This window comes from Limanda limanda, chromosome 18, assembly GCF_963576545.1.
Source record: "Limanda limanda chromosome 18, fLimLim1.1, whole genome shotgun sequence".
Classification (NCBI taxonomy): domain Eukaryota; kingdom Metazoa; phylum Chordata; class Actinopteri; order Pleuronectiformes; family Pleuronectidae; genus Limanda; species Limanda limanda.
Genome location: NC_083653.1, coordinates 12,788,040 through 12,811,762, shown reverse-complemented (window position 1 = coordinate 12,811,762; position 23,723 = coordinate 12,788,040). Strand labels below are relative to the sequence as shown.

At 39.7% G+C, this 23,723-nt stretch overlaps 2 protein-coding genes across 3 annotated transcripts; one reads left to right on the top strand and one right to left on the bottom strand.

Annotated features, from left to right (window-relative positions):
- The first annotated feature begins 205 nt into the window (after positions 1-205).
- On the top strand, positions 206-11,128 carry tmem63a (transmembrane protein 63A). 2 transcript variants are annotated; one of them, XM_061091131.1, is made up of 23 exons: positions 206-348; positions 1,691-1,871; positions 2,042-2,121; positions 2,219-2,297; positions 2,731-2,768; positions 2,907-3,049; positions 3,349-3,400; positions 3,528-3,636; positions 3,959-4,029; positions 4,184-4,264; positions 4,615-4,732; positions 4,918-5,051; positions 5,355-5,498; positions 6,004-6,157; positions 6,251-6,357; positions 6,557-6,643; positions 6,885-6,950; positions 7,310-7,472; positions 7,811-7,916; positions 8,016-8,183; positions 8,542-8,657; positions 8,744-8,788; positions 9,608-11,128. In XM_061091131.1, the coding sequence occupies exons 2-23, from the start codon at positions 1,716-1,718 to the stop codon at positions 9,797-9,799; spliced, it is 2,409 nt and encodes an 802-aa protein (XP_060947114.1). In that variant the 5' UTR covers positions 206-348; positions 1,691-1,715; the 3' UTR covers positions 9,800-11,128. The 2 variants fall into 2 exon arrangements, with proteins under 2 accessions (XP_060947114.1, XP_060947115.1); XM_061091132.1 differs by lacking the exon at positions 206-348 and having other exon boundaries at positions 361-1,871.
- Positions 11,129-13,639: 2,511 nt separating this feature from the next.
- On the bottom strand, positions 13,640-21,827 carry LOC133024893 (CSC1-like protein 1). The gene is made up of 18 exons (XM_061092054.1): positions 21,808-21,827; positions 21,217-21,363; positions 20,071-20,179; positions 19,524-19,594; positions 19,291-19,371; positions 18,884-19,001; positions 18,538-18,671; positions 17,947-18,084; positions 17,551-17,704; positions 17,350-17,456; positions 17,168-17,254; positions 17,012-17,077; positions 16,684-16,846; positions 16,327-16,432; positions 15,982-16,149; positions 15,459-15,574; positions 15,325-15,369; positions 13,640-13,645 (listed from the first exon to the last, which is right to left on the bottom strand). The coding sequence occupies exons 1-18, from the start codon at positions 21,825-21,827 to the stop codon at positions 13,640-13,642; spliced, it is 1,836 nt and encodes a 611-aa protein (XP_060948037.1).
- Between the last annotated feature and the right edge of the window lie 1,896 nt (positions 21,828-23,723).

Genomic DNA, 23,723 nt, shown 5'->3' with positions numbered 1-23,723 from the left:
AGTTGAGACTACATAGTGGATGGTCTACTACACAGCTGGAGGGTCTTCACAGCTGGAGGGCCTACACAGTGAATGGTCTACAGTGGATGGTCTTCTCTACACAGTCTACATAGTGAAACTAAGGGAGGCTCCAGAAGCGACTTACAGCCTCGACACTACAGCGCATGCGCAGAGGCGCAGGGTGCTAGGGTGTAGTGACGGAGCTGATCTCACACACACACACACACACACACACACACACACACAGCAGGTTCGTACTGTACAGAAACATGTCTCCTTCCTCCCTACAGGACATGACGATGACTCCTCGCAGGTAGGACTTGTCATCACGTACCCAGGCAGCGGCGGGTGAGTACTCTCCACACAGGCAGATCCGGGTTCGAACTCGCGGATGTTGACACTCGTTTCCCCTCCCTTCGCCCCCGGCGGAGTTGAGCTTCGCAAACTTTCCTGTATTTTCTCGGCGCTGTCGCCTCGCTCGGCCCGTTTATGTTGAGCTCAGCTTTTTGTTATTTAACTTTCTGCTGGGTCGGGAAAGCGCCATGACACCTCCGGCTCGGCCGCGGTCTTCCTTCCTCTTCTCCAAAAATCCTGACAGCTGTTCAAACAAGCGACGAGGTGTCACTCCCAGGGAAATGTGTGAGCCCCCAAAAACCGGAGAGGACAACACCCATCCCTCCGCTTTTTAAGTTTTTCCCAACCGGAAATGTTAATGTCACGGGTTAACGGATTTATTTACTTATTTTAAAACCGTTTTGTAATAACGCACAACTCGTGACATCCGCGAGCGTGGCTCATCAATTCGCGGAGGGGTGGGGCCTCGCTGATGATAGTGACGAGAGGGATCGGACACGGGCTCCAGCGGGGGGACCACACAGTCCCTCACTGTTGCCCTGAGCTGGGATCGAGTCCCTGTCACGCTCCAAGCGAAACCCTCAAATCTGAGGTCAGTCTCGGGAAAACATTTAAAACAAACAGTCGTAATTACCGGATACAGAAGTGTCAGACTGCTACTGTTTATGACATCATAAACAGCATATTCTGTTCGGAAATATGTGACAGGACATGGGCTTCAACTTTTTAACTGCCCAGAGTTTGAGTTGTTTTATGGAGGTGCTCGGGGAATCATGCAACAGGTTCCTGGGTGACAGATTTCCTTTTGAATGCACCATGCTTTGTTTGGTTGATTTGCCGAAAGAAATAAGAGGAAATGACAGATATTACCTGTTTTTCTTTTGCAACAACAACAGCAACAAAAAAGGCAATCACTCATAAACGGCTAAAGACCGACACACTCGCAGTAAAAAATTGGATTCAAACCAAATTCACAGGTCTACTTTTATTGAACCCTTCAATCTTCAGATCATTCTAATGATTCTGTCGATTTCAAATTAGCTGGGACAAGTTCTGGAATGACTTTTCATAAGTGGTAAAGAGCTGTTCTTCTATAATATGTTACAAAAGATGCTTGAAACATTTAAAATTAAATATAACATATTTTTTAACCAGTGCTTGGACAAAGCAAATAATTTAAAGATTCCGCCTTGGACTCTGTGTCCCATATTTAATAGGAAAAAAAGTTAAACATATAAAAAGAAACATTAGATTACGTTTTTAATCACACTGTTGGAGAAGCTTTGGCTCTCGGAGGTCCTTTCTCAACATTTCCCCGTATTTCTGGTCTCTGCAGAAGAGCTGCTGGTTCCGCTTCGGATATGGGGTCCCTGTGGGGGTCGGATCCAAATGTTGGCGCTTCCTCTATCTTCCTGGACAATAGCACCTGCTACAGAGACACAAACAACACCGTTCTCAGTGGAGTCCCATTTGGAGGAGTGCCGGTCGTGCTATTGCTGGATTTTTCTGTCTTTCTGGTGGGTGCTTTACTTCCGATGGGTCATTTGATCCCAGTTATCTGTTATTCCTTCTGTCCTGTTTTTAGAGGCAGTACATTTTTCTTTCCCAATAAATACACCTTCAAGTATAAAGATATATGAAGAAAGAGACAACAATGAGCTATAATCACTTTTAATATCATCTACAGGTCCTGCTGATCATCTTCTCGATTATCAGGAGGAAGTTTGGGGACTATGGGCGATTAGCTCTGGTCGCAGACAAAGAAGGGTCAGTTCACAACTTGACAAACCTGAGGCTTTTGATAGGTGCAGCAGACACAATGACCAATAAAAGTGCAGTAAACCAACTGAACTTTGTGTTCCAGGCTCACCAAGGGAAGGCAGAGTCGCAAAAGACACACATCATCATTTGCATCTACTGACGATGCCTTTGAATATGAACAGGTAAAGAAAACTTGTTTGTTTGCCCATCTCTGCTATGACTTCTGGGGCAAACAACATATGACAAAGGGATAACACACACTGCTAGACAGTTAGGCAGTCGGCTGTTTTTTTTATATTTGTCACACGAAATAGATCACGATTATTAATTGCTGTTTCTTGGGTAAAACTTTATTGCATAATTGCAAATAGTGAATGAAAATAACAGCTCCCTTGATCTGCTTCACGACAATATCCTACTAGGTCTTATTGTTTTGATTGAGGCAGAAGTTATGTATCGTACATTTAAGATAACTGACGTGACATCCTACGGTGTAAATATGATTTTATTCTCAGTATGCATTTGGTGAGAAAACGAAGAGCATACCAAAGATTATTTATCAATGTAATCTTTATTGTAGGTTGGCGTGATTAAAATATCTGTCTTTCTCTTCAGGGATTCTGCTCTTGGCTTCCTTACATCATCAGTATGAAGTGTGTATGAAGTGGTTTGATTCCTTCTTTGTTGATTAATGTTTCTTAACTAGTGGCTCATGTACATCTTTTTTATTATGATTCATATACAAGATGGGTTGGTTCCCTCTAATCAGTGTCTCTCTGTGTGTGTTACAGTGATGACAAAGTGAAATCCAAAAGTGGCCCAGACGCTGTTCACTACTTATCCTTTCAGCGCCATCTGATCTTCCTGCTGTCCACCATGACTGTCATCTCCCTGTCAGTCATACTGCCTATCAACCTGACTGGAGACCTACAAGGTGGGTTAGACATCACGGTCTTGGATTACAGCTCAAGTTTATACAATGATAAGTGACGCAATGATAATAATATCCAAAAGTTCCTTTACATATGTTATAGACTGATTCAGGTGTGTATTTAATAAATAGTTTCTGGTGGCTTCAAGTGAATCAAGCAAACAACCTTGAGAGGTTGAACTGTGTCCACTTCATAATCAGTGTCTTGTCTCTAGATTGTGACTTTTATTTTGTCAGTGGTTCTGTTCACATTCTTGTATGAACCAGGCTTATATTTAAAAAGTGCTGTTTATCTCTTTCAGGCCATGAGCCCAAGAATTTTGGAAGGACAACTATTGGAAATCTTTCAAATGGGTAACTACTGTATTAGAGTATGGAATAAACCAATGAATGGATATATGAGTAAAAGCTTTGCATTGCAGAGGAGCCTTGTGGTCGGCTCATACCTGAATCTTTCTCTGTGTCTTGTGTTTGCTTCTAGAAACAACCTGCTATGGGCACACACAGTGGTTGCAGTTGTCTATTTGATCCTGACAGTTTTACTGCTGCGACGTCACACATCTCAAGTACGAGACATAAGCAGAGAGATGGTGAGTCTATGACTACTCACGACTTGAGTGTAAGATTTGATATTATTTTGTATAACATTCTGATCCTCCACATTTGGTCTGGATCTCACTGATACTATTTATTACCCATGCAAAGGACTATATATGTGAGATAGGGTGTGTTTCAACATTTTGGTTGATCTCCTCTTCAAATGCAAATTGGTATCTTGTGAATTCAAATGTTATGTCATGAGGGGGCTGTTGTGCCTAGGCGTAGGTATGCTCTCTACTGATTCTAGTCTTACATTTGATGTCACTGACTTGTGAGGAAACCTGATGTGTCTTTCTGTTTTTCACTTTGCAGACCAGAAACACCTTGTTTGTGCAATCGGTTCCTAAAACAGCGAAAGCAGAAGATGTAAATGCCCATTTCACGTGAGTGGATGAACTGATTCCTTCCGCCGTCTCCATCTTGTATATAGTTTACTTATACACTATATATACTTTATATGTTGATGCACCGAACTTGCATGTAACTCCATAGTAGCCACCTGCTCCTCTCCTCAATGTCAGTACTGTTTTTCTGCAGAGAGGCGTACCCGACCTGCGAAGTGTTTGCTGTGACCTTGGGCTATGACGTGACCAAGCTCATGAGCCTTGATCAGGAGAGGTAAGAAATCAGAAGTAACCAAATAAAATAAATATCATGACTCTTGCACCCTCTATGGCAATGAGAACATACTAACATGTATAAGTGAGAAGGACACAAAGTCATACATATTATACATTTTTATGAAGAATGCAATCTCTGTGCAGTGTGAAATTAGTGACTTGCAGCTACAAACCATCAGAGACAATTGTGAACGTTTTGGCCTCTTAAAATTAATTTGAGCACAACTTCACGTTTGTTTCAGTCTCATGTTGTTCAATACTGACATATAGGCAGGATTACATGTATAACAAGGTTAGGCTTCATATTCACTATGTTAAACCAATTTATGTGTTTGTTTTCTCACCCAGGATCCGAGCAGGAAAAAACCTGCGCTACTATGAGCGTGTCCTAGAGAAAACAGGACAACATGAGTTGATTAACCCTCGTTTGTGTGGACAACTCTGTTCCTGCTGCAACTCTGAGAAGGTGAGATGGAGCAGATGATAAAATTATGATGAAACAAATACATCGGACAAAAGACAGTTTCTGTTGTATCATTGTTTCTTATTTACAGGCATAGTAAGTGAAGCAAGTGTGCAAACAATTTTACAGCAAGAGATTATGTAAAGTTGTAAACATTTAAATCATTGTGTCTGTGTGCGCTCCTTTAGGTTGATGCCATTGCGTTCTACAGTAGTAAAGAAAAAGACCTTCTTGTAAAGATGAGGGAGCAGGCGGAACTGGCACCAACGCACCCCCTGGGGATGGCCTTTGTGACCTTGCAGACGGAGGGCATGGCCAAGTTGTGAGTAGCTATTTGTTTGTGCATATGTCTGTATTCGCAGGTGGAAGAAACAGCAGCAGCATCTGTAATACTTGATGTAACACCTGCGAATTGATAATGTAATCCAGTAATATAGTTATGCAACTTTATATATTACTACCAGCAGTATAATGTGGGCTGACTGTGTTTTCCCTCTGGCCTGTTTGGAACAGTTTTCCCTCCGTTTTATTGCCCCCATATTACTTTTTAGACCACAGGGCACATGTCAGTGTCGAGAGCTGGTTAATGTGTATCACCAACTTTGCTGTTGTTTACTCACCATAGCATTCTGAAAGACTTCAACGCTCTCAAGTGTGTTGGCACAACGTTCTGTTGTGGGAGTGAGCAGCAGCCTTCGGCCTATAGTGAACTTCTGAAAGTAAGCAGGTGGAAAGTCAGCTTTGCACCTCATCCCAATAATCTCTACTGGTAAGGTCCGACACACCAACCCCTCCCAGTATTTGCTCCATGTTCATCGTTAGATTTTGTTGCCAGTAAGGACATTGATTGGGCTTCAATTCATTATATCAAGTACTAGTTGGATTATTATTTGATTTTACTCCCTTTTGTCATATTGTGTCACTATTGGAACCATAACAATATTCCTGTTTACACTGTGACATGAGTTCCAACCATATCGAACAATGTATTGACGAGGCGCAGCAAAGACAATAGTTTATTATGCATCGAAATTGATTATTTGTCCCACTCCAGTGTTAATCCTGCTTGTGAATTGCATAAAATCTGCTGATGCACTGTGAATAATGTCATCTGCAAATGTCTAAATCATCTTCAGCTAAATATTAACATTTAAAACATTGTGCTTTCGTTGCCTGATGAAGAGAAATGAAGAAGAATAAGAGTTGAGCCCTTTTCTATATGTTGTGCTGCGTCTTTGTGTATAACTGTCCTGTTGCTTGTGTTTTTCCTACAGGGAGAATCTGTCCGTGAAGGGTGTTTACTGGTTCGGGCGCTTCATGATAATCAACCTGTGCCTCTTCACCGGGCTCACCTTCCTCACGACTCCCACCATCATTATGAACACCTTCGACAAGTTCAATGTGACAAAACCCATCTCCTATCTCAACGTGAGACTCGCACATGTGGGCACACATTTATTTGTCACGAGTTTGGGTTAAAAGCTGAGAATCAAGAGTTTGTTGTGTTCTTTTTCACCTTAGAGCCCCATTATCAGTCAGTTCGTCCCCACTCTGCTGCTGTCGACCTTCTCTGCATTGCTGCCCACCGTAGTCTACTATTCCACTCTAGGAGAAGCACACTGGAGCAGGTATCACACACGCAGGCACACACACGCACAGTCACTCATTAACTCTCACACACACACACACACACACACACACACACACACACACACACACACACACACACACACACACACACACACACACACACACAGAGGCTGTGCAGTGATTGGTTCCTGTGAGCCGAGAGGAAAAGGTTTGAATCCAGCTGCTTTTGTCTCTCAGGTCCAGTGAGCAGCTGAGCATGATGCGTAAACTCTACATATTCCTGCTCTTCATGGTGCTCATCCTCCCCTCACTAGGACTCACCAGGTAAGTTGTGTTACCATCAGTTTTAATAAGCAACAGTTCCCAGCATTCGCTTATAATATATAGTTCTTAGGTTAGCAATGAATGTAAATTAAATACAGCAATAAACCGGGAGCTTACACACTTAGAAATTAGTGAGTGTAAGATGTGCATCGCAGTTGACGTAAGTATGTATCTATAGTAAAATGCTGCATTGAGGAGGAACTTTGCTCAACTTTTTTGCATTGTTATTTTTTCTTTTCAGTCTCGCAGTTTTTTTCCGCTGGCTGTTTGATCAAGCGTTCCTCATCGAAGGGACACTGAGGTTTGAGTAAGTAAATTTCTCTTTTCTACTTTAAACTTTAATCAAAAATGTTGCAATTAATTTAAGGCATACAGCAAGATCCCTTTCCTTCCTGTAGCAGTCAGGTTTTGAATCAAGTTTCATATTTTACATTTCCTTCTCAGGTTTAGTTGCTCATTTACAAAAGTTCTTGTACAATTTTGCTATTCACATGATCAAAAAAACATTTTTTAAATTTTATTTGTACCTGTTGCTTATTATAGTTTGTAAACATAATTAAAGTTTCTTAAATGTTCTCATTTTCTGTAATCCCTTTTCCTCGTTGGTTCTGTCTTATTGTCGTCCTTTCTTCTATTTATTTATTTTCCTTTCCTTCCTTACACCAGGTGTGTGTTTCTACCTGACCAAGGGGCGTTTTTTGTCAACTATGTGATCGCAGCAGCTTTCGTGGGCTCTGGGATGGAACTGCTGCGGTTGCCAGGGTTACTGCTTTACATCATCCGTTTGGGATTCGCACGCTCGGCCGCTGAAAGGAAATATGTCAAACAGGTTTGTCACAGTATTGTTTACTAGAGGAATGTTATACCTGATCTCTTAGTGAAAACACAAAAAGGTATCAATTTATAACAATTTAACTATAACTTGTTTTTAATTGTATTGTAAATGGCTTCCATATTCGGAACATGCTTTTTCCATGGGAACATGTAGGAGAGTAAACAGGTTTATATAAGTCAGATGGTCCGAATGTGATATAAACATTTCAAATTATTTATATTATTCTTACTAGACAGTTGAATGAAGTATTTGTCCGTGAATTTTATTTACGATAAAAAGTATTTATCTGTAATTTACGTTATTCTCAGCTTCATTTTGACTTTCTCTTACAGAGCCAGGCCTACGAATTTGAATATGGAGCGATGTATGGCTGGACCCTCTGTGTGTTCACCGTTGTTGTGGCTTACAGCGTCATTTGTCCCATCATTACACCTTTTGGTGAGTAGTTAATTTCACTTTTATGCATAAGACTTATAGACAATGTCACTTCCATGGTGGGGTTCTTAATGGTTGTGTGTGTGTGTCTGACTCCATCAGGTCTACTCTACATGCTGCTGAAGCACATGGTGGACAAACACAACCTGTACTTTGTCTACCTGCCTGCCCGCCTAGACCGCCGTGTCCACCTGGGAGCCGTCACTAAAGCTATGGCCGCGCCCATCCTCTGCCTGATATGGCTTTACTTCTTCTCTGTCTTGAGAACAGGTGAGAAACAAACATGGGCTTAACCAGAAAAAAGTGAACAGCACATTCACTAATGGTAGTTAAGCACAAGCGGTGAACTGTATCTATTGATGTTAATACTTAAAAAATTGAGCAATTGTACATGCACAGAATCTAGATTGTTTCCCCTTGTTACTGAAAACAAATGGTAATATTTCTTCCTTCCATTTTTATCAAATGTAACACACTAATCTGTAAGATGATCCAGTTTCACTCCATAATTCTTCAAGGGAACTGTGGACCAAATATATATAATTATAATGTCCTGATGTGACATGCAGCTACATTATGAGAGAAGTCCTTGTGTCAGTATTTCTAAATGCCTGTCTGGTGTTTTTAGGCTTCTGGACTTCCACATCTCTTTTCACACTGGTGGTTCTGTTTATCACCGTCTTCATCTGCATCAGCTACACGTGCTTCGGCTGTTTCAAATACCTCAGCCCTCACAACTATACGGTGAGCGTCTGCTTGTGTGTGCATATATCGGAAACATCTTCACCATTGACCGAGCCAGTCCTCATATTGTTTGTGTTCTTCTGCAGGGGAAAGAAGAGGACGAGGAAGAAGTGGATGACGAAAATGCTCAGGTACTGTACTTGTTCGATAACATATTCCACAGTTTGAATGAATATATTGGTTTATCTTAAACTTAAATAATAACTACAGTACAAACAACAAGGTGTAAATACTAAAAGAGTGCTTAGAGGCGCCATAGCTCCACCAAGGCTAACCTGCTATCTTGTCATGTCAACGAAAGTGAAAGAAAATCCACATCTGCTCCAAAATGAAATGAGTTCTTCTTTGGCTCATCCTTCCACAAAATGTCACAAAAATGTAATTAAGTAGTTTTTTTGCCAAAGTCCACTAACTAAAATTAGACAAACAAACACTGATAAAAACATAACCTCCTTGGTGGAGGCAATAATACCAGGAGAGTATTGTCATCCTTGTTGTCTGAACATTTCTAAGTGCTAGACAAAGGCAACTTGACTTGCATGAGCGTCTGGAAAAGACGTTTCCCCTCTCTTAAGGCTTCTTCAGCTCTGACTGTTTTGGGAGTCCTGGGTATTTTAACTCTTGTGTATTTTTAACACCTTGAGAGTTGCTGAGCCCCTTAAGAATCTCAATCAAGTTCAGTTGCCTTCATATAGCATTGAGATATATCCATTTGTTGAAGTCCTGACTGATCTCACCAGTCATTCTTGCTGTTCCCCTCTGATGCATCCTAGTTTGCCTAACAAGAGATCTTTCCCTAACCATAAGCATCAAAGTCATACGTACACCATGACTTGCAATAGTGCATCAAACAACGCAGGGGAAATAAAAGAGAACACAGAAGTGAATATTGTCCTTTGGAACCTTTTTGTTTGTTTTCACGACTAATTTATTTCTTTTGTATTATGTAGTTACAGGTCTACCTTCCCAGAGTGCTTAATCCCGAATCACCTGTCAGCACCTTACAGGGGTCCAAACATCAGTCTTATGGAGCCACAGACAGCAGCCTGACCAGCAGCTTGAGTCCAGTAGAGGGAAGCCTGTCAACCGATCCAGTGCATTTAATCATAGATCATAAGAGTCAAGATTTCCACGACTCCTGATTATAATATCTTTTCATTTGCATATAGGCCTCTATCATTGCATCCATGGTGCAGCATTACGCACAAGTGTCACAGCAGTAGTCATATATTTACAGGGGGATTACTTCACATCGTGAAAATTGATCACGACAATCAGTGCACTGGGGATCCACCCTGGGAAATGATTTGGGAATGGAAGTTTAAAGGTGAATGCAGTTTATGTATTTCTAAGTGACTCTGTGGGCCTGGCAGCACAGTCATGTTCACTGCAGCGCTATATGAAAAGTAATGTCATGTCTTGGTGATACATGCAGAAGGTTAGAAGATTTTTTAAACTGCTAATTGCTTGGTTGTGCTATTTAATGGTATCTGAATGTAATTTGCTCTTGGTTGACTCATGTCTTTTATAATTGAAGGTTCTTATGAAACAGTTATGTTTTAACAGCAGAAATAACGCTGCTTGTTTCAACGTTTATGATAAAGTGGATCGATGATCTGGCATCAATTAACCACATTACGTATGCATCACCACTTTCCTGTCCCCAAAATGTTTGTAAATATGGGTCGGAGTTTGCGCACAAGTGCACACATTTTCCCGTCAAGTTTCTTTATACCCATCTTTAGAGAGCCCACTTTATGCATATGCAATAGTTATAAATGAGGCCACAGCACTGTCCCAATCCACAAGAGTCCAACGTGAAACCTACTCGCTCTTAATCTTGTCAGTCACAAAACACGGCTACATGTTGTATGTTTCTGTACGAGATCTCTCTCTGATAAGGACCAAGTCACCAAGGAATGTTTAACCAAAACCTGCCATTTCATCAAGCCATAATGTTTGTGGGGAAAGGCACATAAATTGATTTCATTGCACATGAATTGTAAGAGGCGAAAAACGCAATCAACTAGATTATCAAGCTACTGCCGCTGATGCCAAAGAGGAGCTCTCTGTGTGTCTCCACATTTCTCCTTAGTGCCTTTTTTGATGCTACATGATGACATCGCCTGCCAAGGGAATCATTTTAGCCTAATTGATAATGCACTTTTTGTATCTCTGTTTCTGTGTAGTAACAATAGCTAAATTTTTTCCTTAGTAAGACAAGAGAACAAATATTTGTATCAGTATTTCAGGCATTTTTTACCCACAAGTGTTAGAATATTTAAGCTATATATTGCCATGGTTAGAGGTGTTATTTTCATTGGGGTTCAAGATAAAAAGAAAATGCTGTATGATGAATGAATGAATGTTTTTGAAAAGGTCAATATTTTTTTTCTTTTTAATGTACAATGGAGCCATGTGTTTGCAGCTTTGTGCATTTTAACAAATAAATAAACCCTTAAAACAATAAACTTTTTTTTTTTTTTTTTTTTAATCTTTCTTGAAAAAACAGGAGCAACTGTACCGTTCTCACTGCCTCTTGTCATTTGGGGGCTCTGTTGAGCTGCAGTTGATTAGCTTACCCTCTGGTTTCATTAGGTTCCGCATCTCCTTTTTCAAAATCTTGTTTACGAAGTATTGGGGTAACTGTAAAATCTGAAAAAAGTCTGGGCCCATCACTTAAATTGCTGCATAACAATCCCGTTGTGTAAGGTGAATGATAAATTAAGGTTTAGATCAGGGGTGTCAAACATACGGCACGCGGGCCGGATACGGCCCGCCAGGGGGTCCAGCTCGGCCCGCCGGATGCAAGGCATGCTCGAAATTTCAAAAAAAAATTTAATTTAATTTTTTTTTTTAAATTTCAAATTTTAAAAAGAAAAAGTCAAACTGCCAACCAAGTTAAAAATAAAGTACGATGAAGCCTGTCTTGCTCTTGTGTTCACAGTGATGAAAGAGGACATGAGGAGAGACTAGTGTATATTTAGGTCTGAAAACTCTGGCAGGTGACATTATGAGACTAGGTCTGAACGATTAATTGCATTTGCGATAAAATCGCAATATGATAAAACGCGATTTCCTAATCGCAACGTGCGCGTTTATAACGTTCGAACGAGAGTAGGGCACCAGGCCGCCGTCCTCACCCGCAGCCAGAATGCCGCAGGACAACAAAACTCCGCTGATCCCTAAGATAGCGAAGCAGGCCTGCGTCACCTACGTGGCGCAAACATAGAGCGAGCTCATCTCGCTGGTGAGCGCGGTGTGGGCGGGGGACCTTAAAATCGCTCCCCGGAAAAAAACAAGCCGGGCGGCGGGGCTCCAGAGCCCCCCGGTCCCCTGACACGCACATCTGCGAGACGGAGGTGTTCAGCATGGGGGGGGGGGTGGGGTTCCTGCTGAGGCCTGGCGCCTCCGTACCGCTGCACGACCACCCGGACATGAATGGGACGCTCGAGGTCTTTACACCGCCTCATGTCTGCTGTGTTGTGGCTCCACACACACTCGGTCTGTTACGTGACTTGTGTTCGAAAGGGTTAAAAACCAAAGTCTGAGGAGTGGGACCATTTCATTAGCTTCAGGAAACTGTTCATACATGCAGTTGTACTGTTTGACTCTGTGGCCTGTGCATTTCGCAGTTTTTTATTTATAGCTTTATTTACTTTGATTTTTCCAAGTATAGTAGAGGCAAATTATATGTTTCAGTTGTGTGAAATGTTACTGACTTGGGAGCAGTAAGACACCTATAATTTTAAAGAATATTTTACACTATGTGTAATGTATCTAATATTGTGTTGATCATATTTAAATCATTCATTACGTTTTTTGGGGGAAAAAAGAGGATCAAATCGCATATTAAATCGCAATCGCAATATTGGGGGGAAAAAAATCGCAATTAGATTATCTTCCCAAATCGTTCAGCCCTACATGAGACCCAACAAATTAAGAAGACACTTAGAAACATTACACCCCAGTCACATGCATGTGTTCTTTTTGGTTGAACTTTATCATCGTTGTGACAAAGTGATTATAATTTAATTTATTTTTTCTCTATTTTTGAAAAAGTACAGATTGATGTAGGAATGTAGTGATAAATAGAACCAAAAGTACTTCAATTAAGTTGAATTTTAAAAAAAAGTTGAAACAGATTAACAAAAAAATAAAACATGTTTTAATATATCTTTTTAAGACAAATTTGTATTTAAAAAAAGCCTATCTCGTATGATATCAATGTCTTTTATTATTTGTATCTTTATGATAATTATTTCATATTGTTTGTTGGAAAGAACTATGTTACTTGTATTGAAAAGCACTACAAAAATAGAGTTATTATTTTCTCCTCTCCCTTTGCCTTTGGCACAAAATAACTGTAGTTTTTAGTTGGGCAGCATAACAATACTCCCATAAATTAGGGAGAGACATTGTAGATGAGAGAAAAGTTGTCCGTTTTAATGCCGCTTTTTAACGGCAGAAAAGTCGTCCATTTTCATGCCGCTTTTTAACGGCAGAAAAGTTGTCCCTTTTCATGCCGCTTTTTAACGGCAGAAAAGTTGTCGGTTTTAATGCCGCTTTTTAACGGCAGAAAACGTGTCCGTATTCATGCCGCTTTTTAACGGCAGAAAAGTTGTCCGTTTTCATGCCGCTTTTTAACGGCAGAAAACGTGTCCGTATTCATGCCGCTTTTTAACGGCAGAAAAGTTGTCCGTTTTCATGCCGCTTTTTAACGGCAGAAAACGTGTCCGTTTTTTATGCTGCTTTTTAACGGCAGAAAAGTTGTAGGTTTGTATGACGCTTTTTAATGGCAGAGTCATAGTTTTGTATGCATATTACAGAGGCAATGGGAAGATGTGGGTTAAGAAAAATAAACGCTGCTACCACCCAGCCACAGGAGGACATCAGACAGGAGGGCCATGTGAAGAGGAAGATGTGAAAGATCTTCCCAGCTGCCAAAGACCGAAAAGCCAGCAGCTAGGGTTCCAATTGCATCAGCCCTGTGTGCAAGGAGCACAAACATGTGATAGTCATTTGTGAGCCATGTATGCACTGAGATCGCAATTTGCAGTGCACTCATATGAGTTTATTTAATCAGTTTTCTTTTCTTTTATTTATTCATTCATTAAATACATTCACCACAGTTCACTACAGTTCAACATCAGTTTTATCGGTTGTATGGTGTATGTTATGTGTAAGTTAGACAAAGTGACAAATAAACATTTAAAATATTAAATGTGTAAATCATTGCTAAAATAATATTTTTTAACAAAATCATAATAACAGTATGTCTTTTTTTTATCACACTTGCATAACTGGGTCATTCTTGACCCATGTGTAAACTTGATGTAAAAATACAAAAAATATTTAGTTCATAAATGGAGAAAGATAAAATGAAAATAATGATTTGTCGCAATCAAATACAAGATATTTAATGAATACTTTGAATATTAAATGATGAAATAAATTGATTTCCAAAAATATATCAAAGAAACACTCCGTTCATGAATAACATTGTAGGTCAATACGGGTCATTTCTGACCCATGTTGTGGGGTTTGCATAGCTTGTGTATCAAAGGGTTGATGTACTGTTTGGGGGTTAAGACTTGGTTTTAGGGTTAGGGTTAGAATCGGGTTATGGTTAGGGTAAGGGCCAAGGGAATGCATTATGCCAATCTGTCCTCACTAAGATAGCTGTACAAACGTGTGTGTGGGCAATGTTGCCTTTCCCTCAAGTTCTGGGACTATCGTACAGAGGCTATTCGTTTATTGCGATCAACTGCTTATAGTAATCATTTTTGCGCAGAACAAACATGATCACAATAAACGGATTCTACTGTAAAACTAGAGATTTGCTTATTCCATTCCTGGAATTGATTGGCACGGACCTTACCTGGTTCTAATATCACAGTTCCAAACCCCTAAAAATGCACATTTAAAAAAGATGCAAAAACTTTACAAGAAGGAGTCTGAATGGTTCAGTTCCTCTTTTTTAAGAAAAGATACAAAAATATCTAAGCAATCAACCTCCCAACACTTAAAGTTTTGCTTTCAGGGTTTATTTCTTGTACATATAGGATACAATAAAGTTGCAAACACATTCAAGAGAAAATAAAGTTACAATACAAATAATATAGCTTAAACATTCTAACACGTTTTTACAAAAAGCCTGAAATACTAATACAAATACATGTTCTCTTGCCTTATCAAAGACATGATTTTTCCTCTACACTTTTTACAATCAGGAGGCGTAGGGATCATGTCTCTGAGAGTAATTTGTCTGTATCAGTGAAACGCACTGAATTAGTGAACAATGGACTGGTTCTGATAGTCAGGTTGTTGTCTGCACCTTCAAAAATGTCATGAATCATGATCTCTAAAGACATGTTTTCCATCATTGGACTGGATCTTATAGCTTCAATAGACTCCTGAATCATGACGCAGACAGGTGCTTCAGGATAAAGCACTCTGGGAAGGTAGACCTGTAATTATACAATACAAAGTACTGAAAAAACAGAGCTGTGTTTCTCAATACTTACTTTTGTGTTTTATTTTATTTCCCCTGAGGTTTTTGATGCAATATTGCAACATTATTTTTTTAATGTGGATATTGTTTGAGAAAAGTTAAAGTTATATATTTATTCATGCTGTGGAATTTGTTATAGGGCAAGTATAGTACCTCTTGTTCTTCCTCAGCTACCTCCTCCTTGTCCTCTTCTTTCACCTGCATGAACACAAACAATATGAAGACTGTCTCTGTCTGAGGAATGGTGAATTTGTGTCTGACATATGCACTCACAAGCAAAAACTCACCTTATAGTTTTGTGGGCTGAGGTATTTGAAACTGCCAAAGAACTTGTGTGTGATGCAGACGACGACAACGATCGATAGAAACACCAGGGTGAACATTGCTATGGAGCTCAAGAAACCTAGAAACACCACACAGGCATTTAGAAATACTGACTTGAGGATTTATCTCATAATGAAGCTGCATGTCACATCAGCACATTATAATAACATATATTTAGTCCACAGTTCTCTTAAAGAATTATTGAGTGATACTGGATCATCCGACAGATTTTTGGGTTACATTTGATAAAAATGAATGGAGGAAGAATGACCTTTTGTTTTCAGAAACAAGCTGAAGCAATATAGCAAAGATTCTGTAAATTAATGAAGAAATACAACATGCAACGTCCACTTGTTTTGCTTTTGTTTTATATTTTAACATCAAGGTTTTAACATTTATAAATGGAGTTCACCACTTTTGCTTAACTACCATTAGTGAATGTGCTGAGGTTAACTCTTTCAGGTTAAGCGCATCTTTGTTTCTCACCTGCTGTGTCGAAAAAGTAGAAGTATAGCCACATCAGGCCGATGATGGGTGCCACCAAGACCATATCGATAGCTGCCACGTGGACATGGCTATCAAGGGAGTTGGGAAGGTAGGCAAAGTACAGGTTGTGTTTGTCCACAAAGTGCCTTATCACCACGAATAGAAGACCTGGTGGAGTCACACACGCACACCCACACGCAACCATTAAGAACCACAACATGGAAATGATAACAGTGAAAAAGGGACAGCGAGGTGTTTAGTAAAGTCTAATGTAGTAATCAAGAGAATGATGTGAATTGAGTGTGAACAGGTGGATGTTTGTGTAGAGCTGACCTTACTACTCACCACAAGGCGTAATTATGGGACAAATTAAACTGTAAGCCACGCAAATGGTGAACACACAGAGGGTCCAGCCATACATGGCTCCATAATCAGATTCGTAGGCCTGGCTCTGTAAGAGAAATTCAAATGTAGAAAAATTGCAGAGAAATATTGCATTCTCGTTTAAATTTTCCTTAAAAATACTTGACACAAACATTGCACCTACATGCCCTTATAAAAAAAAGCTTGTTCTGAACAGAAGCATTAATAATACAATTAACAATAAGTTATCAACTATAACTTGTAATTGTTATGTATTGATACCCTTTTACCTAAGAGAACAGGTATAACATTCCTCTTATGGACAATACTGTGACTTACCTGTGTGACGTATTTCCTTTCAGCTGCAGAGCGTGCAAATACCAAACGAATGATGTAAAGCAGTAACTCTGGCAACCGCAGCAAAATCAGCGCAGAGCCCATGAAACCCGCTGTGATCACATAGTTGACAACAAACACTGCGTGGTCCGGCAGGAACACACACCTGGTGGAGGGAAGGAAAGGAAAACAAATGGATAAAAGAGTAAAACAGAACCAATGAGTGAAATGAATTCAAGAGAATGAGAACATTTAGGAACCTTGAATTATCTTTACAAACTACAATAATGAAGTTTAAAAAGCAAGAAGCAGAAAAGAGAAATTTACTTACGCAAACCTCACTGTCCCTACGCCGTGGATCAAGCGTTGAAACATCCATTGGAATAAGCCTGCGATACTGAAAAGACCAAGAAAAAGCATTTGCAAAAACTCACCAATTGCTTACCTATGAACTGTGTATTATAAAACTGATGGCAACACAAATTACCTGGTGAGTCCTAGTGAGGGGAGGATGAGCACCATGAAGATCAAGAAAAAGTAGAGCTTCCGCATCGTGCTCAGCTGCTCGCTGGAACTGGGGGACAGAAGCAGCTAGATTAAAAACTTTTCCTTTCAGCCAAAAGGAGCCATGTGCGTGTGTGTGTGTGTATGTGTGTGTGTATGTAGTACCTGCTCCAGCGTGATTCCAAATCTGTAGAATGTGAAACTATGGCAGGAAGCAATGAGGAACACACCAACAGCAGTAGAGTGGGGAAGAACTGACTGAAAATGGGAACCTGAGGTGGAAAAAATATATATCAAGCTGTAGATTCTCAGCTTTAAACCCAAATTTGTGACAAATATATGCGAGTCTGCATATGTGAGTCTCACCATGAGGTTGGTAATGGGTGCTGTCACGTTGAACCTGTCCAAGGTGTTCACCATCATGGCTGGTGTCGTGAGGAATGTGACCAGGGCAAAGAGAGCCAAATTGACGAGAAGAAATTTACCCCACCATTTGAAACCCTTAACTGCCAGATTCTTCCTGAAGGAGAAACACAAGCAACAGGTCAGTTACATTTAAGTCAGCACAACATATAGAACAGGGGGTCAACTCTTATTCTTCTCTATTGCTCTTCCTCTAAAGCACAACACTCATGCGAGTGATGATATTTAACAGTTATTTTGCAGATTAAATTATTCACAGTAACGTATAGAGTAGCGTGATCATTTTTTACTGAATGATGAGTCCATGGAGAACATAATTTGGGGTCAGTGTGGACTTACCACTTGATAGATCTGGCAAAAGATGCTAATTCGGCTGTCCAATTCTTCACTTTCAGACCTTCGCTTTTGGATGAAGACTTGGGACTCCTTCCGCAGCCGAATTTATGACACTTGACAGCGTTGAAGTCTTTCAGAACTCTATTGTGAGTACACAACAGCAGTTGGTGGTACGCATTAACTAGCTCTCAACACTAACAGGTACCCTGTGGTCTGTTTCCAGTAAAACTGTTCTGAACAGGCCAGAGGACAAGTACAGTCAGCCCACATTATTCTGCTGGTTCCAGGTCAGCAAACAACTTATCATAGTCAACATACTGTGTGTCGTGATAGCCATGTGAGTGTCACTGACAACAGCACCGTGCTCCATTTTCAAAAAAACATAATTTGAAAAAAGGGAAACAGTCGCACGGTTGAGTTGGATGAATCCATCACTGATACAGTAACTACTAATACTATAACCCAAAGCTAATAATGGTTGCATTCCTGTTCCCATAGATTACATCATCATTTCTCAGGTGTTACATTAAATATTACAGATGTTTCTCCCACCTGTAAATATACAGACATATGCACATACAAATAGCTACGTACAACTTGGCCATGGCATTGGTCTTAAAGGTCACAAAGGCCATCCCTAGGGGAAGTGGTTGTTTCTTTTCCAGCTGATCCCTCATCTTTTGTAGCAGGTCTTGTTCTTTATTTGCGTAGAACTCGATGGCATCAACCTGAGGGAGCACACACAGACACAATGATTTAAATGTTTACAACTTGACATAATCTCTTGCTGTAAAATAGTTTGCACACTTGCTTCACTTACTATGCCTGTAAATGAGAAACAATGATACAAGTATTTTTTAATACAAATCAAAGCTTAAAAAAAAGATAAAAGCATCAAGACAATGAGAAAAAAACGGTATTATAAAATGTTGGATCTCACCAACTCCAATTCGCAACAGCAAAAGAGGTGGCTACACACAAGAGGGTGGATCTTCTTTGATTTTCCTGTTTTCTCTAGGACAAGCTCGTAGTAGCGTAAATGTTCTCCTGATTCAATCCTTCATAAAAAACAAACACACAATAATTGGTTTAACTGAGTAAAAGTAAAGCCTAATCATTTTAAACACATACTTCTAAACATTGAATTGCCTGCTCAAGCTGGTGCTTGTTACCATCTCCTCTGCAGACATATAAATATGTAGATATTGAACAGTAAATGAGGCTACAAGCGTCACTACAAGCGAGTTGATGGAATCTACAACAATTCTCTCTGTGGGATTATAGCTGGAAGCCACCTATTCCTTTAAAAAAATGTCTCCTTTTATTTAGTTACAACTTGTTTCTTACCTTTCCTGATCAAGATTTGAAATATTGGTCACGTCAAAGCCCAAGGTCACAGCTGTAACTTCGCAGTTCGGGTACGCCTCTCTGTAGAAAAACAGGACATTGAGGAGAGGAGCAGGTGGCTACTATTGAGAGTAACATGCAAGTGCTGTGCATCAAACTATAAAGTATAATTATATATAAGTAAACTTTATACAAGATGGAAACGGCGGAAGGAAGCAGTTCAGTCTACTCACGTGAAATGTTCCTTTATTTCTTCTTCTGCTGCTGTTTTAGGAACTGAACAATACATCAAGGTGTTTCTGGTCTGCAAAGTGAAAAACAGAAAGACACAACAGTCAGGTTTCCTCACAGGTCAGCGACATGAAATTAATGTCATTCGCCACACTATAATCAGTTATAGCTTTCATTATGCATTTAGGTCCTCTTAAACAGGTGTCATCCAATATTAAGAGTAGAATGGATGTAGTGTATACCTCTGCCAAGGCCTAACAGCCAACTTATGAAATCAACAAAAGTGATTGTTGGATCTGACCACTGATCCAAACCAGCATTAAAATTCAATGGGTTTCTACATTGAGTCATTTCACGCCTCCGCAAAATAAAATGTTAATCTGTCGCTTTTGTGTTACCCTGCTAATCGACAAACGAAAAATTCAGACATAACCTAAAGGCAGAGGTAATTAATAGAAACAGTTCTGGAAAAAAGTCTCTGGACTCTCAGAACGTTCTGAAAAATAACATCAAATCTTACAGTCTAGTCCTGAGTGATTATAAACTCACCGTCTCCTTGCTTCTGTCTTTTATTTGACGTGTGTGATTTATCAGAACAAAAACTGTCAGGATCAGATAGACAACAGCAAACACTGGGTGCACCCATAACAGGCTGTTTCTGGAAGCAAACAGAAGACACAGAGAAACATTTAGGTATGAGCCAACCACAAAGCTCTTCTGCAATGCAACCCTTTACTCATATCTCCTTAAACATTTATTATTTCAGCTGAAGATTTCAGCTACTTTATGTGCCTAAACTGCTCTCAAAGCCACAAATAGAGGTTGCCATACATGATTTTAAATCAAAAATGTAGGAAAAACTTAGCTTTGCAGAAATACCACTATGAAATATATCAGATTAAACCTTTTGGCTGTATCCATTGTTTTACTTTAGTTATCCATTGCCTCTCTCCATTGGGTCTAATGTTAATTGTGAGAGGAAATGTATTATACTCTAACCACTAAAAAAGATATCCGTGAGTTCGGCAAAGTCTTGGGGTACTCACTCTAGTTTTTAAGTAAGAAGCAGTTGTCCGAGGACTGCGCTGAAACATAGAGCCGTCTCTTCCCCATTGGGCCTAATGTTAATTTTGAGAGGAAATTTCTTGAAGGAGACACACTTTTCTACTCTAACCAATACAAATCTGTAAGTTCTTTATTCCACAGATAGGACTTATGTTTTTGTATAATCACACGTTGTTTGAGAGCTTCACTAGGGTGTAGCTAATTTCTAGTTTTTAAATCTCATACTGTGATAGAGTAGTTACCCAATTGTAAGATTCCCAATAGTCAGCGTTCCGAAATGCTCCTCAACACCACCTGAAAGAGATGAACAGCACATTTTAAACTAAAGTGTGGTTGAGACAATAACGTGTACAGAAAAATAAAGGCAAACATAGCCAGGGTTCAGCCAAAACCACCTTCAAAATAAGAGTCACAATCTAGAGACAAGACACTGATTATGAAGTGGACACAGTTCAACCCCTCCATACTGATCGCTTGATTCACTTGAAGCCACCAGAAACTATTTAGTAAAAACACACCGGAATCAATTTACATATGTTATAACATATGTAAAGGAACTTTTGGATATTATTGTCATTGTTTCATATATCATTGTGTACATTTGAGATGTAATCAGAGATGGTGTCTCACTGACTTAGTAAGAATCCACTCCAGTTGATAGGCATTATGACTGCCAGGGAGATGACACTTTTGATCGACAGCAAGAAGATCAGATGACGCTGAAGGGATAAGTAGTGAACAGCATCCTGGCCACTTTTGGCTTTTATTTGTTCATCACTGTAACACAAAAAGAAACACTGATTAGAGGAAACCAACACATCTTGTATATGAATCATGTTAAAACAGATGAGGAACCACAGAGGAATCAAACTATAGTCACTCACCTCAAATAGAGGGTAAAAGGAATCCAAGAGAACAATCCCTAAAGACAAAGACATATTTGGATCAAACTAACATACAATAAAATTGATAGCAGACTGACTAAACAGTGTGTTTTCCCCTTGCCATGTGTTGTTTGCCCCAGAAGTTATAGGATAGACGGGCAAACAAACAATTTTCTTTTAAATACCTGTTCCGCCTCAGGAGGTTCAATTGGCATGTTTTCATTGGCTTGTCCTTCCTCCATGACCCTTAAATACAAAGTTCAATTGGTTTACAGCACTTTCCATTCTGTCTATCATACGTGGCTGAAACATCCTGTTTGTCAAGTTGTAAACTGACCGTTCGTTGTCTGCAACCATAGCTATACGCCCATGGTTCCAAAACTTCATCCTGATGAAGCAGAACAATAATAGAAGCAGCTGTAGATGACAAGAAAAGTCATTATAGCTCATTATAGCTGTCTCTTCATTATACTTGAAAATGTATTTATTGGTAAGAATAAACACAATTTACTGCCGCTGAAGACGTACCAGAAAAAAACACAAACAACTGGGGGTACAGGACTCAATATTTGTTTGATTAGAGCATCAGAAGTAGATACATACCAGAAAGCCACAAATATTGATTGCTAAAATGACGGGCACTCCTCCCAAGAAGTTTCCACTGAAAGCTCTGTCGTGGTCGAAGCAGCTACCATTTTGTGGGAGGAAAAGCAGAATAGAGGCTCGCTCTTGGTAAGTGTCATTTTGCCCCCACTGTTTGGCATGCATCGCTGGAGTGGAACCTGCTCTTCAATCAGAAGAACTGATCTGCTGAGAAAATAGGATAGATTGTGAGAAATTACCTCCCAAAGAAGAACAGTGGGAAGAAAAACGTAATCTGTCTTTTTCTTTTTATCCATGAACTTTGTGACTGTTTTTTCCACTAAATGTAGGTCACAGGGTCCAAAGTGGAATCAAATTATTTGCTTTGTCTAATCATTGGTTAAAAATATGTCATATTTTATTTTAAATCTTTGAAGCATCTTTTGTAACACTTTTTTGAAGAACTTATCTTTGCCAAAGTCATTCCATAATTTGGTTCACCTTAATTTGCTTTGAAATCCAGCACTGCTTGTGAGAAGTAGAGAGGATGAAGCTCTACAGATTGACTGGTTTACTGTCTACTGACTTGGGAATTTGGTTTAAATTACAGAAAGGGATATTCCTTCTAGGACAAAGGTATTGCAACCATTGTCTATAAAGCCGTAATCCATCAAAGTCAAGAAAAAAGATCAAAGGCCTCATCATGCTTATCATACAGACAGAAAAGGTGGATCAGAGAGACAAAGAGAGACACCTCTTTGGGTAAACTAACGGTTTACCTTTTATGGGCTAATATTTGAGCCCATAAAAAACTCAGGTACCACCTGAAGAGAACTTAACAGCACAAACTGAACTCCTCAACTGAGACACAGGGGAGATGTAATATAGTGGCTGAGCAGACCATTCAAACACAAAGGGGGATGGACTAGGACATACTAACATTTAAAAAAACTGCAACAACCAGAAAAAGAAAGCAGTATAATGCTATCGAATAGTGACTAAGGAAAAATAATTACACACCAATATCAAAACAGTAGTCAAAAAAATTCAACCCCATGATTATGAGGAACATGGTGTAGTGCAGTGGATTTAGTGGTGTAGTGCAGTGGATTTAGTGGCCAACAATGGCCAACAATGGCCACTAAATCCTCATTTGCCGACTTCCTGTTGTTTTTTTCAAACTGCTCCTTGAGTCTAGGCCCACAAAAGCAAATAATCAAAAGAAAAATCAAACAAATTTCAAAAGGGCCTTTGCACTGTCAGTGCTCAGGCCCTAGTCAAAGTTACATTGTAGATACCTGGAACTGGAATTACAGTCATAAGTATGGTGTTTGTAATACATATATAAGCAGCACTGTTTAAGGAGACAAAGTTGCTTTTCAAATACACTGTTGGAAAGGGTCAAATCTAGCTTTTGCCTTTTTATTCGATTATTAATCGAAAAAATTGTCTCAGCAGCCTGCTGGCTGCTGAGCCATGGTCCCAGGTCACACCACCCAATGAGCAGGCTTTACCAGCTACACGTGTGCAGTCACTCCATCAAACAAGTCAACTTGTGAATGAGAGATACAGAAAATACATTTCATATGTAAAATGTCTTCTTCGACTTGTCACCTTTTCCAAACTTCCTCAAACCTTTCAGTGTAATGAGTCAGACGTCATGTTATGGGC

Excerpts from the sequence above, each read along its gene's own strand:
- tmem63a (XM_061091131.1), top strand. The coding sequence starts at position 1,716 with ATGGGGTCCCTGTGGGGGTCGGATCCAAATGTTGGCGCTTCCTCTATC. Across the intron at positions 2,122-2,218 it reads CTGGTCGCAGACAAAGAAGG|GCTCACCAAGGGAAGGCAGA; the intron begins GTCAGTTCACAA and ends TTTGTGTTCCAG. Across the intron at positions 6,158-6,250 it reads AACCCATCTCCTATCTCAAC|AGCCCCATTATCAGTCAGTT; the intron begins GTGAGACTCGCA and ends TTTTCACCTTAG.
- LOC133024893 (XM_061092054.1), bottom strand. The coding sequence starts at position 21,827 with ATGGTTGCAGACAACGAACG. Across the intron at positions 20,180-21,216 it reads AGTGGATTCTTACTAAGTCA|AAACAGCCTGTTATGGGTGC; the intron begins GTGAGACACCAT and ends GTTTGCTTCCAG. Across the intron at positions 16,433-16,683 it reads AAAGGAAATACGTCACACAG|AGCCAGGCCTACGAATCTGA; the intron begins GTAAGTCACAGT and ends TTTCTCTTACAG.